This window comes from Lutjanus erythropterus, chromosome 14, assembly GCF_056507025.1.
Source record: "Lutjanus erythropterus isolate fLutEry1 chromosome 14, fLutEry1.hap2, whole genome shotgun sequence".
In the NCBI taxonomy this organism is placed as follows: domain Eukaryota; kingdom Metazoa; phylum Chordata; class Actinopteri; order Lutjaniformes; family Lutjanidae; genus Lutjanus; species Lutjanus erythropterus.
This window is the reverse complement of record NC_139330.1, coordinates 34,395,343-34,410,665: the sequence shown is the minus strand read 5'-3', so window position 1 is coordinate 34,410,665 and position 15,323 is coordinate 34,395,343. Positions and strand designations below refer to the sequence as shown.

The 15,323-nt window shown below is 37.1% G+C and overlaps 1 protein-coding gene and 1 non-coding gene across 2 annotated transcripts; one reads left to right on the top strand and one right to left on the bottom strand.

Moving 5' to 3' along the window:
* The first annotated feature begins 658 nt into the window (after positions 1 to 658).
* Positions 659 to 731, top strand: trnar-ucg (transfer RNA arginine (anticodon UCG)). The gene has a single exon. It is a non-coding gene; the product is annotated as a tRNA-Arg (tRNA).
* A 2,523-nt stretch (positions 732 to 3,254) lies between these two features.
* Positions 3,255 to 15,153, bottom strand: tk2 (thymidine kinase 2). Its single transcript, XM_084736089.1, has 10 exons — positions 14,901 to 15,153; positions 11,351 to 11,385; positions 11,057 to 11,131; positions 10,677 to 10,730; positions 8,690 to 8,779; positions 8,494 to 8,567; positions 7,712 to 7,800; positions 6,450 to 6,529; positions 6,258 to 6,338; positions 3,255 to 4,909 (listed from the first exon to the last, which is right to left on the bottom strand). The coding sequence occupies exons 1-10, from the start codon at positions 15,070 to 15,072 to the stop codon at positions 4,823 to 4,825; spliced, it is 837 nt and encodes a 278-aa protein (XP_084592215.1). The 5' UTR covers positions 15,073 to 15,153; the 3' UTR covers positions 3,255 to 4,822.
* Between the last annotated feature and the right edge of the window lie 170 nt (positions 15,154 to 15,323).

Below are 15,323 nucleotides of genomic sequence, written 5' to 3'. Positions count from 1 at the left end.
GTACAGGGGAAGTCCAGCTCCCCTGAAAGAGACATGAGTTCCCCAAAAAAAACTCACTAGCCTTAAAATGTTATAATTTTTGGTGCCAGTGTTGTTTTTTGTGTATAAATTTTCTTGGATGTTTAGGGTCCTGAAATAAATGAGAGGGTAATATTAAACAACTTGTTGTGTGTGTTCATTCCATTCACATATATTACAAGTTAACATTGTGACAGCTCCCAAAAGTGCACTCAAAGCACCTTGATCACCCCCTGGTGGTTGGCTGCAGTATAGGTCACAGGGTTCCATGTGAAGGCTTTAGAAAGGAAAAATCATGACCACATGGCCTAATGGACCAGGTGTCTGAGTGTGTGATGGGTATGTGTTTGCCACTACCTAATGCACACAGTAGTGTAACTTTGGAAAATGTCCTTTGAGGTTAATAATGTGTATTATGGTATTTTAAAAAGGTGTTGCTCTGCTGAAACAAACATGGAGAATGTGAACATTAATTCCACTAACTATCACATGCAAAGTAAGCATCTGGTCTGCTGTGGCCCCTGGTAAGCAAGCTGGTCCAGAATCCTTTTTTTTCTGTCCCTGATTAGTTCTATAGTTCTATCTAATTTTGTAATAAACTATAAGTTATAAAATAAGGGTAAAACATCTCACTCTTTGTGACCACGTGGCCTAATGGACAAGGCGTCTGACTTCGGATCAGAAGATTGAGGGTTCGAGTCCCTTCGTGGTTGAAAGCTTCAGCCTGACTTGACAGAGTTTGGTGGATACATGTTTGGTGTGAACTCATGCACAATGCATGAAGAGGTAATCAGTCATTCCACATAGTTTCGGATGTGAAGCCTACCATTTTCACAGAAGCTAATCTGCAAGGCAGTCACACGTATGGTAGGGTGCATGGTAAGGGTTCTCATCTGTCTAAAGCTGTCCCATCAAATGAAGGGAAACAAGCCCCAAAACATAATCTTAAAAAATGAGACTGGTTAGCTTAGATGATAAAAGTGTGGTGTTAATAATGCCATGATCATGGTTCAACCCAAGTGACTGTAATGTTCAAGTGTTGACATTCTGCTCTGGTAGTTTATGTAGGAAAATAATGGCCATTATTTCCATGAAATTTGCTGAAGGTATTAGATATCATGAACAAATGAATCCATACTACACAGTACTCAACAGATTCCAACACACATTAACACATGGGTTGGTAGTTGGAACACAACACTCACACCACCTTTACTCCTACTGGTTTAGTTAGGGATCAACTACAAATGAAATGTTACATGTTTTTATTTCAGTACCTCTGTACTGACTTGCAGTAACAGTTCTAGACCAGTTTTGCTGAGGGGGCCAGGCTGGGGCCAGTTGTTTTGTCAGAGGTGTGACGCTCTACGAAGAGGACTCTACAGTTGACCCAAATAACCCACAGACACCTTTAAAATGACCGAACACATGGGATTTATTAACACAAAGTAGAAATTAAAGTATTAAATCAAGACCAACAGAAGATATTAAGTCTAAACATAAGTTCAGAGCAACACAAGACACAAAAACACATAGAGGCATTACAGGGGGGCAAATTTCACCTGTGACAAAAAAGACAAACAAAGTGACAGTGGTCAAGCTTTTCAAAGGGTAAAACATTGCACTCTCTGTGACCATGTGGCCTAATGGACAAGGCGTCTGACTTCGGATCAGAAGCTTGCGGGTTCAAATCCCTTCGTGGGACTCTATCTATCCCAGAATATAAAGTAATAGCACACAAAAGAATAACATTTAATGCCATGACTGGTATTTGTTTCAGTAAGATGGTGTCAGCGCCACATCACTGCAGCAAAGTGTTAATGTGATCATTACTGTAGACTCCTGTAGAACCACCCTGCTGACTTGCCTCAATGACTGAGAATTATGATAAAAAAAAAATGGAGTGAAATGGCTGCATGTTATTTTGATTTGTGTTGTTTTTTTTAAAAAACAAATTATTATCTGTCAGTTTACATACACCACACATATCACTCACATCTCTATTATGTTGAATATTTGTATGTTTTCTACAAAAAATATGTAAACCATACTCCAATGATTTTTTTCAATAGTTCTATGTTATGTGATCCAAAGACCCAAAAATCAGTTTCCAGGTGTGTGATTACATCTGTCTCTTCATCTCCAGCAAGGTTAACAAAGAACTACAGAGTTCTGGTTCACCTGTGTGGAGTTATGTGTTTTTACAGTCACATGAAGAATTGTTAATATGTCATATTTTTCCAAGGGAGTTTGGCTTCAGTTTAATTCAAACAGCTAATATGTATGTTTTAAAAGTTTTGTCACCACTACAGAAAAGAAAATCCTGCCACACCTTTCTTGGTTGTAACTAATCTTCCAAACTCACTTTTAACTAGGTGCCTATGCACACAAATAAACAAACCGATCGAAGCAGCAGTAAACTAGTAACTCCAATGTTCTGTGAGGTCAAATTACCATCTGCCAGTGAAAATATTCTAAATACAGTGTACACTTACACTGAGACTGTTGTTTTTAGGTAAGCCTCTCAAAATACTCTCATCAATTAACTACCGATTGAACATTAATAAGATCTTTGACATAGTTTAGCCCTTTCAGATGGCAATGATATCTGTTTTGGGGGTGTTGAAATAATTTTCCAGGACATTTGACTTTTCCTCTCATTTTCCATGACTTTAAAATAAGTCAGCTGCTTTCCAGGACACATGGAAACTCTGACTTTAGTAATATAAACCATGTGAGTGGTCCAAACTAAAACAACTGAGGTCTTTAAATCTGGTTTTGACATGAGATTGTGTCTTCTTGGCTCAAATTTGTGACATTTGTAACAACTGATGTGCTGAATTATCACTAATCTCTCTGCTGATCTCCCCAAACAGAGCTGTAGAAACACGACTTAATGTGTGCAGTGCAGGGTTGCAACAGTATGTTTTCACTGCATGTCAAAAAATATGGCAGTATTGCACTATATGCATTATTATCATCAGTTACAAGGACCCTGAAAGGAATGACAACAGAGGGATTTTTGATTGAACGAAGGCTTTATTATAAATTCATGAAATATGATGTCCTGACAGACATTAAACTTTATATAAACTTTAAATGTTTTTTAAATAACACTAATAAGCTAGATTTTAATATTGTAGATAAGAAAATGTACATGGCATGATGAGTGTTAACTTTCATTCCACAGAATAACATTAAACCAGGATACAAAAGAACCCATAAACAAAGAAACCTGTGTGAACATATTATTATGTTTCAGGTTCTGAAAGCACAGCAGTATATGTTTGCATAATGTTCCCCACTAGATTTAGTTGTTTAACTATTTGTCAGGTTAAACTCCTCCATGATCAGTAATTATTGTGGCAAGTGACTTCATGATATCCAGAGCACCAAACATCTCCTAAGATTTTCTTCACTAATAGATATGACCAACACAAAAAGCAGACAATGCCTCAAATCAAACTTAGTTTTAACTTAATATGACAAACAAGTCAAACAAAGAACATGAGTTCCTTCATTCACAGGAATTCTAGAGAAATATTTGAACTGTGCTTGTTTTCATCAGGTCCCAAAATTAGTGTCATCACTTTACAGGATATACAGTTTGTCTTCTGTATCTGTAGCAGGTGGAATGATGGTCATCACTGACTCTCCGTCTATATGACCAGTTTTCACTTCACAAATCAAGCACTCACATACTGCAGGTCCCCTTATGAACCACTGTCACCATTGAGCTTTAAAGGAGAGATCTGTAATATATTTACTGCAATAAATCAAAAACTACCAATATGTGTCATCAGAGATCAAGTAAACATGTTAAGCTGGAATACTCGCTTCATTTCACATGAACACTACAGCTGTAGTTTCTCCCTTTGAAATTTCCACGTTATTAATTTGCCTGTTTCACATTTTATTGCAGAAATTTCACCAAATGAGTCAGTATCTGTTTATGAGTTGTAAGAAAACATTAATAATCTTGTAAAAGGCATAGATGTTTGTAACAGTAAAATTGAGTAAAATATTAATGGAGTTTGGCAGCAGTGAGACAGACAGCCACATAACTTATCATCCAGAGTGTGTCATTTCAGAGCAGTGGGTTTTTGTTTTCAGGATAATAGGTTTAACTTTATATCAACAGACAACTGACAGTTAGAAACAGCTGGTCAACTGACAGTGGAAGACACGTCCTCGCTTGTTACTGTCAATTTACAAGGTTGCGTGCATCCTGCAGAGCTCCTGCAGAGCTGCTGCAGCGTACTTGTCTCTGCCGTGTCTGGAGACGAGGGGACAAGGGGAAAGAATTTGCTGCTCTCATTTTTGCACATGCAATGGCTCCAAATTGCTCCTTTAAAATCCAAACAGTTAAGATCTGTAACAACAAAACAAGTTTTGAGGATAAACTTTAAGTGCATTTTTTGGCTCAGAGAAAAATCTTTGACACGTTTTTTTTTTAGGTTCCTTCAAGAAACTTGTAATGAAAAACTGAAGTTCACAGGAATATCTGACTTCAGTTTCTAAGGCTTTTCCACCCTGTGTAAGAAAACTTATAATATACATTCTTGTTAAGTACCTTTCATAATAAAAAGCTTCTAAATAAATAGCATCTACTAAACACACTGACTGAACTGTAACTGAGCACAAAATTGTGGAGAGATGACATGTCAAGTTGCTAAAAATTAAAATCAGAATCTCAGCGCTCTACTTGGTTGTGAAAAGCATTAAGTAAATGTAACAGATCAACTGTAAACATCTTTCTATTCCCTCCTGTGTTCCAGTGTGTGTGTAAGTGTATGTTTTGCTATCAGAGGTAGCTAGCTGCTAAGATTTTCTCCCGGTTTTCTTCGTACTGGTGCAGCATCTTCTGGAGGTCGTGGTCAGCAGGAATCACCTGCAGAAAATTAATAATATTACATTATTAGAAACAGATGAGAATTACAGAGTGGCAGCTGCTACAGACAGGATGCTGTGATGTTGTGATTTCAATAATTCACACAAATTCAGTCAGTCTCTCAATGATTTGCGAGTTCCACCAATCACAGCAGTCCCACACACAAGCATCATCTCAATGAACTGACTCAATGTTTGATTATTTACTATCTATTTGAATTTGTACTTTTTTTGCATTTCGTCACAGGTACTGAAAAGAATCATTGTTATTGACATTTATCAATACTCTGTGCACTTTTACATTTTATAATTTATAATTCTGTGCTTGCCGTTTGTGAGTTTGAGCTCCAAAAACATTTTGCATGTTTGTGGAACACCCCTGACGTCTTCATTTACAAATAATCATATTAGATTATTATCTCGACTCTTCATTGATTATTAAATTAATCGTCAGCTATTATAATCATACAATACTATAAGTACTATTATCATTGTTATTATCTCCTTTTTAATGAATAATGATAAGAATAAATCTTTGTTATTGTGTATGTTTTTATCATTTAGACTTATCTTAAATGCTATTTTATGTTTTAAAATGTACGATGTATCTTGAAACACAGAGTTTACACTTCTTGTATGAAATGTGCTATATAAATAAAGGTGACTTGACTATTTTGATAATTGATTAATCAGTCTGACTATTTTTTTTTTTAAAGAAAAAGAGTTCTCTGACTGATGCTTCTTAAAAAATAAATATGTGAATATTTTCTGGTTCCTGAGGACGCCATCTTGGGGTCTTGGGATACACTGGGATATTTTCTGACACTTTATAGACCAAACAACTAAGTGATTAATCAAGAAAATGATCGGCAGATTAATTGACAATGAAAATAATCATTAGTTGAAGCCCTAAAGTATATTTTGTTAGAATTTTTGTAATCCTGAGCCTTTTTGGTAAGGTTACTTTCAACACTCAGAACGGAACAGAACACAACATTTGCTCCTGCAAATTCATTGCATACAATGCCTAAGAACATCACAACATAAGTCACAATTTTATTTAGAAAAGCTGCCAGGAAATCAGGCATTATTGGCTGCAACAATTCCCAAAAAGCCAATGAAATCGTGGAGGGACTGTGCAGGAGACAAAGAGACTACAGATTTCCTGACATGCGATAAGATCACACAAAGAAAGGAGGAAGTGGAAACACACTTGGTGACAGCTCAGCATCATGAGCCAGTGAAACAGGGTCATCTGTGTTGTAACCTGAAAATACCTGGACATACTCTATGTATTATATCTACATAGACTAAAGCAAAGGTGTGCCAGGATGTGATTGGTCACTCACCAAAACAGGAGCAGGGAGCGGGAAGGAGGTCTGCTTGATGAGCCAGTCCTCATACAGCTGGTGGATGGACTCCAAGTACTCCTGGTGTACAAGGGGATTGAGGTCTAATTGGTGACCAATTCACTAAATACTGAACTTCCCTTTCAGTGAACAGACAGTTTGTCTTTTGTGTGTTTGTGTGCGAGTCCTCACCAGTGGAATGACTTTCTCTTCCTCTCTGCAGCGCTGCTTTAACCTCTCATGGCAGGTCTGAGGAGACGTCTGCAGGTAGACTGGAGACAGCAGTATACATCAACAAGCTGTTCTTCTAACGTGACCACTTCTACTAATTCTTCAAGTTCTTAAAGGACCAGTGTGTAGGATTTAGTGGTATCTAGAGGTGCAGAACCTGTGGTGCCTGTGAGTCACATTCTTTACTCAAGTAAAAGTACAGATACTTTTTGTTCAAGTCAAAGTGAAAAAGTACAGACTGAAATGTCCTCAAAGTATAAAAGTAAAAGGTTGTCCTCTGAAGGACATTTCTACTGACTATTTCTGTGCAAAGCCATTCGAACTTCATGTCATATCAACATCATTTAAGATTAAGCTTAAACCATTCTAACTTCAAGTAAAATAAGAAACAATGTCCTGAAAATAATGTACATTAACTTTGCTCCCATGTGAAAATAATGAGCGACACAACAACACACTTCAGGTCTAATAAAGGTTTTTTCTTTTGTTAGAAACTCCCAAATCTCTACAGGATGACCAAAATATTTTGTTTAGCCTCAGAAGCTTTGCAAATGCCCTTTTGGGTCTAAACATCAGTCGAGCAGCACTAAACAGACTCTCACAGGCAGCTAACCCTATCTCCCTATCTGCCTGTTTCATCTGTTACGTGCTTGTGCGTGATATACATTGATGGATACACCAAGGAATCGTCATGTTATTCTGCCATCCAAGTTGAAATCAGTCTTGATGTTGGAGAGGTGGTGTACAATGATGCAAAATAAAAATAACTGATAAGTCTTCTCCAATGCATTAAAACTAAATTAACACGCCTGTTTTGAAAATGTAATTAGGAGCGGAAGATGCAGATACCTGTGTACAAATGTAGACAGTAAAAGCAAAAAGTTGTCAGACAAATAAATGCACAGCACACATACCTAAAAAAATCTACTTAAAAAGGACAGTTGACACCAAAATCAAAGATGCAAAATTCCAAAAATCATGACCCATCTGCTCAAGATCACATCCACAGTCCACAGACCTTGTTGTGAGCAGTTTCATGTAGGAACTACTTTCTTTCTATTGGAAAGAAAACAGTTCCTACATGAAACTGCTCACAACAAGGTCTGTGGACTGTCTTGTGTAACTTTTGGAAAGCGACTCAACACTGGAGCATCACTTAGTTCAGAACAATAAACTAGTATTTGTACTTCATTACTTCCCACTTCTCCTTCGTCTATACTCACCAATCAGATCAACAGGAATGGAAATGTTAGTTATGATCCAATCAAACCACTCGCTGAGAACAGCATAGTCCACCTCAGGCATTTTCCCACTGAAAAGAACAATAAAAAACTCTCATATATACACCATGATATGATCTAAATTGGCAAACCATCTAAATTTTTTCTATAATATTTATGATTCCTTTATATTTTTGTGTGTTGCAAATCAACCAACAGCTGTTTTATGGTGATACTGATAAACCACACAGTTGTATTAATGTTCTGAGGCACCTTAGTGTCACATGCTTTATTGATTGTATAAGAAAACATAATCTATAATCTATAAACATTTCCTTAACATATAGTGCAGTGTTTCTCAACCCTGGTCCCCAGAGCTGACTGTCCTGCATGTTTTAGATGTTTCTCTGCTCCAACTCACCTGATTCAAATGATCAGGTTGTTATCAGGCTTCTGCAGAGGCTTGATGACAAGCTGATCATTTGAATCAGGTGTGTTGGAGCAGGGAAACATGTAAAACATGCAGGACAGTGAGCTCTGAGGACCAGGATAGAGAAACACTGATACAGTGCTATAAAGATTTCATCCATATTGCCCACTCCCACCATCTTATTTCCTGGTGTAAATGCTCTCATTGTTACAAAGAAAACCTCAGCTGGAGGTATTAAATTTAGACTGAGAGCTTCAGCTGTTATGTAACAGAATCCATCAAAACAGCAGAAGATTTATGCTGGAACTGTGTGGATTTATTTATCTGGTCTCTCGGTCTGATCCAGGTGTTTTACCTTTTGAAGAGATTCTCCACAAAGATGTACTTGGCACTGAAGATGGACCTCTCCATCATCCTGACAGGAGCCGACTGCAACCAACAAGAAACCTTAAGTACATACAGCTCAGCCGATTTCCTCATGAGGTCGTATGTCACAGCATAGAACAACTAGTATACATAAAACGGGTGTTTCTAGCCAGAAGTACACTCACTATGGTTGACAGGTGTCTGTCCAGCATGGTGAGCTGAACATACGTCTGCAGTGTGATGCCCCAGCGCTCAGGATCCTGATACATCAGTCCCTGCAGCATAACAACATACAAGGAATCAATTCAACTACTGTTATGACTGCTGGACACATTTGCACAAGCTCTGATCAGGATAGTGGTCTCCAGAGGATGGATCCTTTCTGAACTGAACCATTAAAATAAAACTGACAGGACAGATCCACGCCAACTAGGCAGTGGGAATCACAATTCTTACTAAAATGTAAATCACAATATTTCTTCCAAAGAACTGAGATCATGATTCCCCCATATGATTCTTATTTTTTCATAAAAAACATTTATTGCACTCTTAGAAGCTCAAGTAAAAACATACACCTGAGATATTTAATGTCTTGACAGATTTGAAACAAACTTAAAAGACTCTCCTAATAAAAAAATACCTCATATCTCTTTTCCTCTCTTACTTTAGAACACTTCATCAACGTGATTAATTTAAATACAGCTGAACATAAAAAACAGAATGGTGATGCACTGTGTAATGTTTGCCTTATTGTGGTTGATGTGGTCTGGCTGCTGGGATTTTGTGATGTGGTCCGTTTGTCTGATGGGAGTGAATGAATTGTCCTCAATTAGAAATGAGATCACACAGGTGTATATATTGTTATCACGATTGTTTTTTACAATTAATCATGCAACCCTACCAGGCAGATCGTCACCCAAATTACCAAAATTATATATATATAAAAAAACTTCTCTCCTCCCTTCACATCTTTAGTTTTGTTTCATTAAAACCTTAACTTTAAAGTTACTTGTCTGTTTCATGCTCACAGAAGCTTTTCTGCAAATACAATGAAGTCCAATCTTGATTCAAGCGGAAAGAGACAACCCCCACCCACCTGTTTCCAAGTGATATTATAGTTTGTGCCACTGTCACAAAAATAACCAAACTGTTTTCTGGAAAGAAGCACATTCAATGGAGAGGTACACTGAAATTTTCACAATTTGATATTAAACTATTGTAATTATGTGCATTGTAATAACATAGTTTGCGTAATGTTATCCTACTACTTTGCATAAACAAGTAACTACAGCAGGGACTGTACCAAGGTGGAGGAGGGTGTAATGTCTAAAGAAAAACATAAGGGAAAAAAGCCATTTTGGGCATTTATTTAGTCTGTAAAACATAATTTCCCTGGGAAAATTGTGATTGGTGACAGACATATGGAAGAGAAGCTTATTAAGAAATAATCTAAACACGGATGTTGTCATTATTCTATAGTGACTTCACAAATTAAAAGAGAAAATTGTAAAATATTTACTGTAAGAAATCATAAAATGACCAGGATGTGTCATCAGAGATCAAGGAAACATGTTAAATTTAAATACTTGCTTCTTTGACATGAACTCTGCAGCTGTGGTGTCCTACTTTCTACATCAGGCCAAAATAACTTTTAAATAATGTCAGTTTCACATTAATCAGAGTTCAAATTAGTGCAGAATTTTTCACTGAATGAGTAAGTGTCTGTTTATGTGTTGTAAGAAATCATTACTAATCTTGTAGAAGGAGCAGATGTTTATAACTCTTAAATTGAATAAAATGTTAATGGAGTTTGGCAGCAGTGAGACAGTCAGCCACTTAACTCCTCATCCACAGTGTGTTATTTCAGAGCAATATGCTTTTGTTTTCAGGATAACAGGATGACCTTTACACTGACACACAATTAACAGTCATAAACAGCTGAACAACTTACAGTGGAGGACTCGTCCTTGCTTGTTATTGTCAATTTACAATGTAGACTGTACATTAAAACAAGATTACAACCTCTATGACTCAAACTCCCTATTTGTACTGCACTTCTCATTTTTGTATGTGCAATGGCTACATATTGCTCCTTTAAAGCAAAAAAAAAAAAAAAACATTGTCTGTTTCTGCTTTAAAAATGTCTAATGACATCAGTGTCATGTACAGTACCAGAGGATTGTGTCCCCGGACATTCCTCCATTTAGAGATGGGTTCTGTGAGGACCTGCAAAAACAAGAGAACAGAGAGGAATATTACATTTCACTTTCAGTGTACGGGGGTTACAAATCATGACTCAACAGGAACACTGCTGACAACTCAATGCTGTAACACTGGATTTTAGAAGGAAAATTTAGAAGGACTCAAAGGATTCAGACAAAGGATGAAAGCACATACACAGTTCTTACAGTTGATTTAAAGGGTAACTCCGGTATTTTTCAACCTGTGTCCTATTTTGTTTTTGTACAACAGCCATTTTGACATGAAATTGCAGGTCAAACACAGGTAGCAAACACAACTTTGCTGTATATCAATGATGCAGTTTGTTGTACCTCTATATTGCTGGTTTTGCTAAAGTACTCCAGACATGTTGTCTTCCCACAGGCGATGTTCCCCTCTATACAAATCTGAAAACAGTCACAGAGAGACATGAGGTAAAGGCTGCTCCACAGAAATGATGAAGAGACGGGATATTACTCTGATATGAGGTAAGAGCTTGTATTTGAAGTGTGATGTAGTATTGAATCACTGTAAATAGGTAGTAATGGAAACCACACTAGAAACTTCAGCTAGCAGGAGGGAAAATGAAATGTCAGATGACAGATTGTGCAGTGGAGACTCACCACTGCTTTCTTATCTTCTCCATTCCGGACCAGTTTCCCTTGGAAGGAAGACAACATAGTGAGACAAGACTTCACCCCTACAACTCCCAGCGCTGGCCTCAGGTCAGTAGGCTACAGCGAGGTCAGAGGGACAGAGAGATGTTAAAATGCAGAGCAGGTGCAGTACAGTGTGGAAGCAGGCCGACAGGTTTCTTGTGAATTACAGCACACTAGGGATGTAACAATGCCAAAACCGTACAGTATATCACCATGATAAAAAGTCCATGATGCAATATTTAAAAAAAAGAGAAAAAAAGTCCTTCAGTAAGAAATAAATCTCCATATGTGTAGAATTTTTACTTGTATAAAATTTGTTTTTTCTGACTGAAGGTCCTTCTGATTTTCTCCTTTAATAAAATAAAATAAAAGTTGCAGCCATGACCAAAGCATGTGCAAAAAAGTGCATGAACTGCTCTTTTGTGTGCAACTGCAAAACATCATGCATCGGACTCAGCAGAATATAATATAGTATAATTAACCATGTGACATCATGTTATATATTGTCACAGTCCAGTACAGCACTGAGGCTTTTTTTTAAAAAAAAATCACAATAGTCCATACATTGTTACATCCCTATAGGAAACTGAGATGAAGCAGTCACTGTGGTTAAAGTGCTTTAATTACATCTACAGTGTAATCTGATGAACCGCTTAGAACTTGTTGTCCGTAAAGGGACAGTCCACCCCCAAAAATCAAAAATACTGCTCACATCAAGGTGTGTGGATTATCTTGAGTAACCAAGTCATAATTTCTGGAAAGAGACATTACTGCTGAGTTTTTTAAATGTATTCTTTTGGTGCTTTTGAGCAACATAAGCTGAGTTCCATCTAGGCATCTCTGCACCCAGGATCTCCAAGACTCTGCAGCACACAGCAGAACTATCTAGATAGATAACCAGCACTACAAGTTAGCGGAAAAATCTGTATTTTTGATTTCAGGGTGAACTGTCCCTTTAATATTACAGCGTTTCAATGTACAGTCTGTATGTAAGTTGCTGCCCTTTTTGTTCACCCAATTTGAATGTAAAGGGCTCAAAACAAAAGCCTGCACTTTAACATCACAGTCACTGTCATTTCATGTCTAATCAGCTGATGCACAGACAAGACAAGAACAAGCAGGATATACCCAGACTGTTCACAGATCAGTTAGTCAAAGCAGAGGAGAAGGTAGTAGCAGAGTAGTAAATGTACATGTGAATAGGGCTGGGAGATATCACTTCCTCTCTTATCAATATTTTAAGCTATTCTACAATATACAACATATTTCCCAATATACACATTTTCTGTAAAATAACAGTGGAAATTCTCAAATAGAGCAAACACATGATGATCTTATAGAACATGATGCAATGTTATAGATTAAAATACTCAACAGTAAATAAAGTAGGGCTACACAATATGTACAAAATCAAATATTATATCACATTTTGACCAAATACCTTGATATCAATATATCAATATTAGAGCTGTGATTATTAATCAAATGATCAATTATTAAATTAACTGCCAACTAATCTATTAATTGGTTAACTGGTTTAAAAAAAAAAGACAAAATTCTCTGATTCTCATTTTCTGACATTTTATGAACCAAATATCTAATTGATTGGTCAAGCAAATAATTGACAGATTGATCAATAATGATCCGTTGATACATTTGTGTGCTCCACATGTCTGGACCTCTTTTTCAACTGACAGATTGTGACAGGATTAATTAATTAATTTATCAAGAAAATGATTGACAGATTAATAAATAGTGAAAAGAATCATTACAGGAGAGACTTGAAAAATTGACAGTGAAAATAATTAGTTGCTGCCCTAATCAATAGTGCAACAATATAGTATGGATCAGTGTTTCCTGTAGGATTTTTTTCAGCAGCGGGGGCAGGCGTTCCGTTTCTCTTCTTAGAGAAATATTTCAATGAACTCATCTGAAAAATGCAGTCAGTTGTTACATAATGGTGTGTAGATATTAACGTTAGCCTAATACTATCAATTAGTTTACTCACGTTAGCGACACTGAGTTGGCACCGGGCCAAATTAACTTAAACTACCGATAAGTTACGTAACGTTAGCTGGTCATCAACATATTGTGAACGTCTGTTTAACTTGTAAAATCTATGTCGAGTTATCTCAAGCTAATAACTTACGTCTACCTCTTCTCCGGCCGGTAATTCGCTGCTCTATTATTCATTTGAAATTCGCTCCTCTGACTCTGCCCTGTCGCCTAGGTGCTTGACGTGCTTGACGACCGCGCCCCCCAAACAACGCTAGCATCATGCAAATGAGCACGCGCAAGTATATTTCCATACTGAGCAAGATAGTTATCTGCAGTTTACCTTAGTGCTCGCAAATACCCGACAGGAGTCTGTTTTGAAGGTGGAGAGATGCGGCGGTGGTGTATTTCCGTCAACAATAAAAAAAAAAAAAAAAGAAATTTGAAGGAGTGGCGGCTAGGATTTAGGGAGTGGCGGGCCGCCACTCCTAAATGAATGTAGAGGAAACACAGTGGATGACTACTGGGGAACACTGATCAACTTTTTTAGAGACCAAATAACTAATTGATAGTTGCAGTTCTAATCCACTGATGATTATTTATCAAAAATTTAATATCTAGTGAAAGCACCAAGGCCCAAGATGATGTCCTCAAATGTCTTGTTTTGCCCATAACCCGAAGACGTTTAGTTTACTGTCAGAGAGGAGTAAAGAAACCAGAAAATATTCACAGGTAAGAAGCTGAAATCAGAGATTTTTTACATTCTTTCTTTAAAAAAATGACTCAAATTGATTAATCAATACTCAAAATAGTTGGCGATTAATTTATTAATTGATTAATAATTGATTAGTTGATGCAACTGTAATGTGACTAAAGAAAAATAAAAGAACAGCTAACAATCTGGTAAGTTGAAAATATTACATCACTTTGCAATATTACATCACTTTTTTTAAAAAAAGGAAAAGACAACACACCATATCAACATGTAACAATGTCACAAATCTAAGATCACATCTAGTTTCATGTCACGATATCAGTCGATCTATTATCCAGCCACAGCGTGACAGACATGTCAGGACTCATCTCATCTACTGCTGCCAACACCTGTCACTGATAACAGCAGCAACATGACACCTCTGTGTCGGTTTCTGTTTTATAGCATTAATGTAGCTGGGTTTAATACGTTTTTGGGGAAGAAGTCACATAAATAATGAAACGATAAAACAGAAACTAAAACAACTGAAGTCAGAACAGGGGAAACAGGTTTAACGTGAATAACGAAAATAAGTTTTAATGAAACTAAAACCAAGGAAAAGAGCAGGTTAGCTTGATACTCAATGCAAATACGACACTAAGCTAAATAAATTAAGTTAGCTTCATTAGCTAGTTAGTCCTCTTTTAATGGCTTTTGGTTGCTCTTTGTCCTCCAGAGTCAATTTAAAGCTGCCCTGGTCTCAAATGGACAAAAGTATTAAATACAGTAGTTATGTGTCATAATAAAACAGACAGAAGCAGGTTTTACCTGTACTGAGGAGCTGTGAGCCGCTGTGAGCTCTGCTCTGACTCCAAGCAGGTGACTTTATCCCTCTGTTACATCCAGTGACACGGACTGATGATGGAGCCACAGCACATGGAGACAATAAGAGTCTAACGCGGTTGAATAACAACGTGACTCGACCACCAGGTACCGACATTTCTCGGCATGAACCCTCCGCTGTCGCTGGTCCGTAGATGTTCAGTAAGTGGCGTGTATGAGACAGGAAGAAAGGCTTCTTCTTCAACTTACAGGGAGCAATAACACAGACGAACACCGCCGCCTACTGGACAGGATTTTGTACAGTCACATCAACTAAGAGCCAGTGTTCATTTTGCCTTTTTTTTTTTTTTTAATTTAGTTTTAACCTACGTAATTTACTGAAAATTTTAGTGAGTTTTAGTCACATTT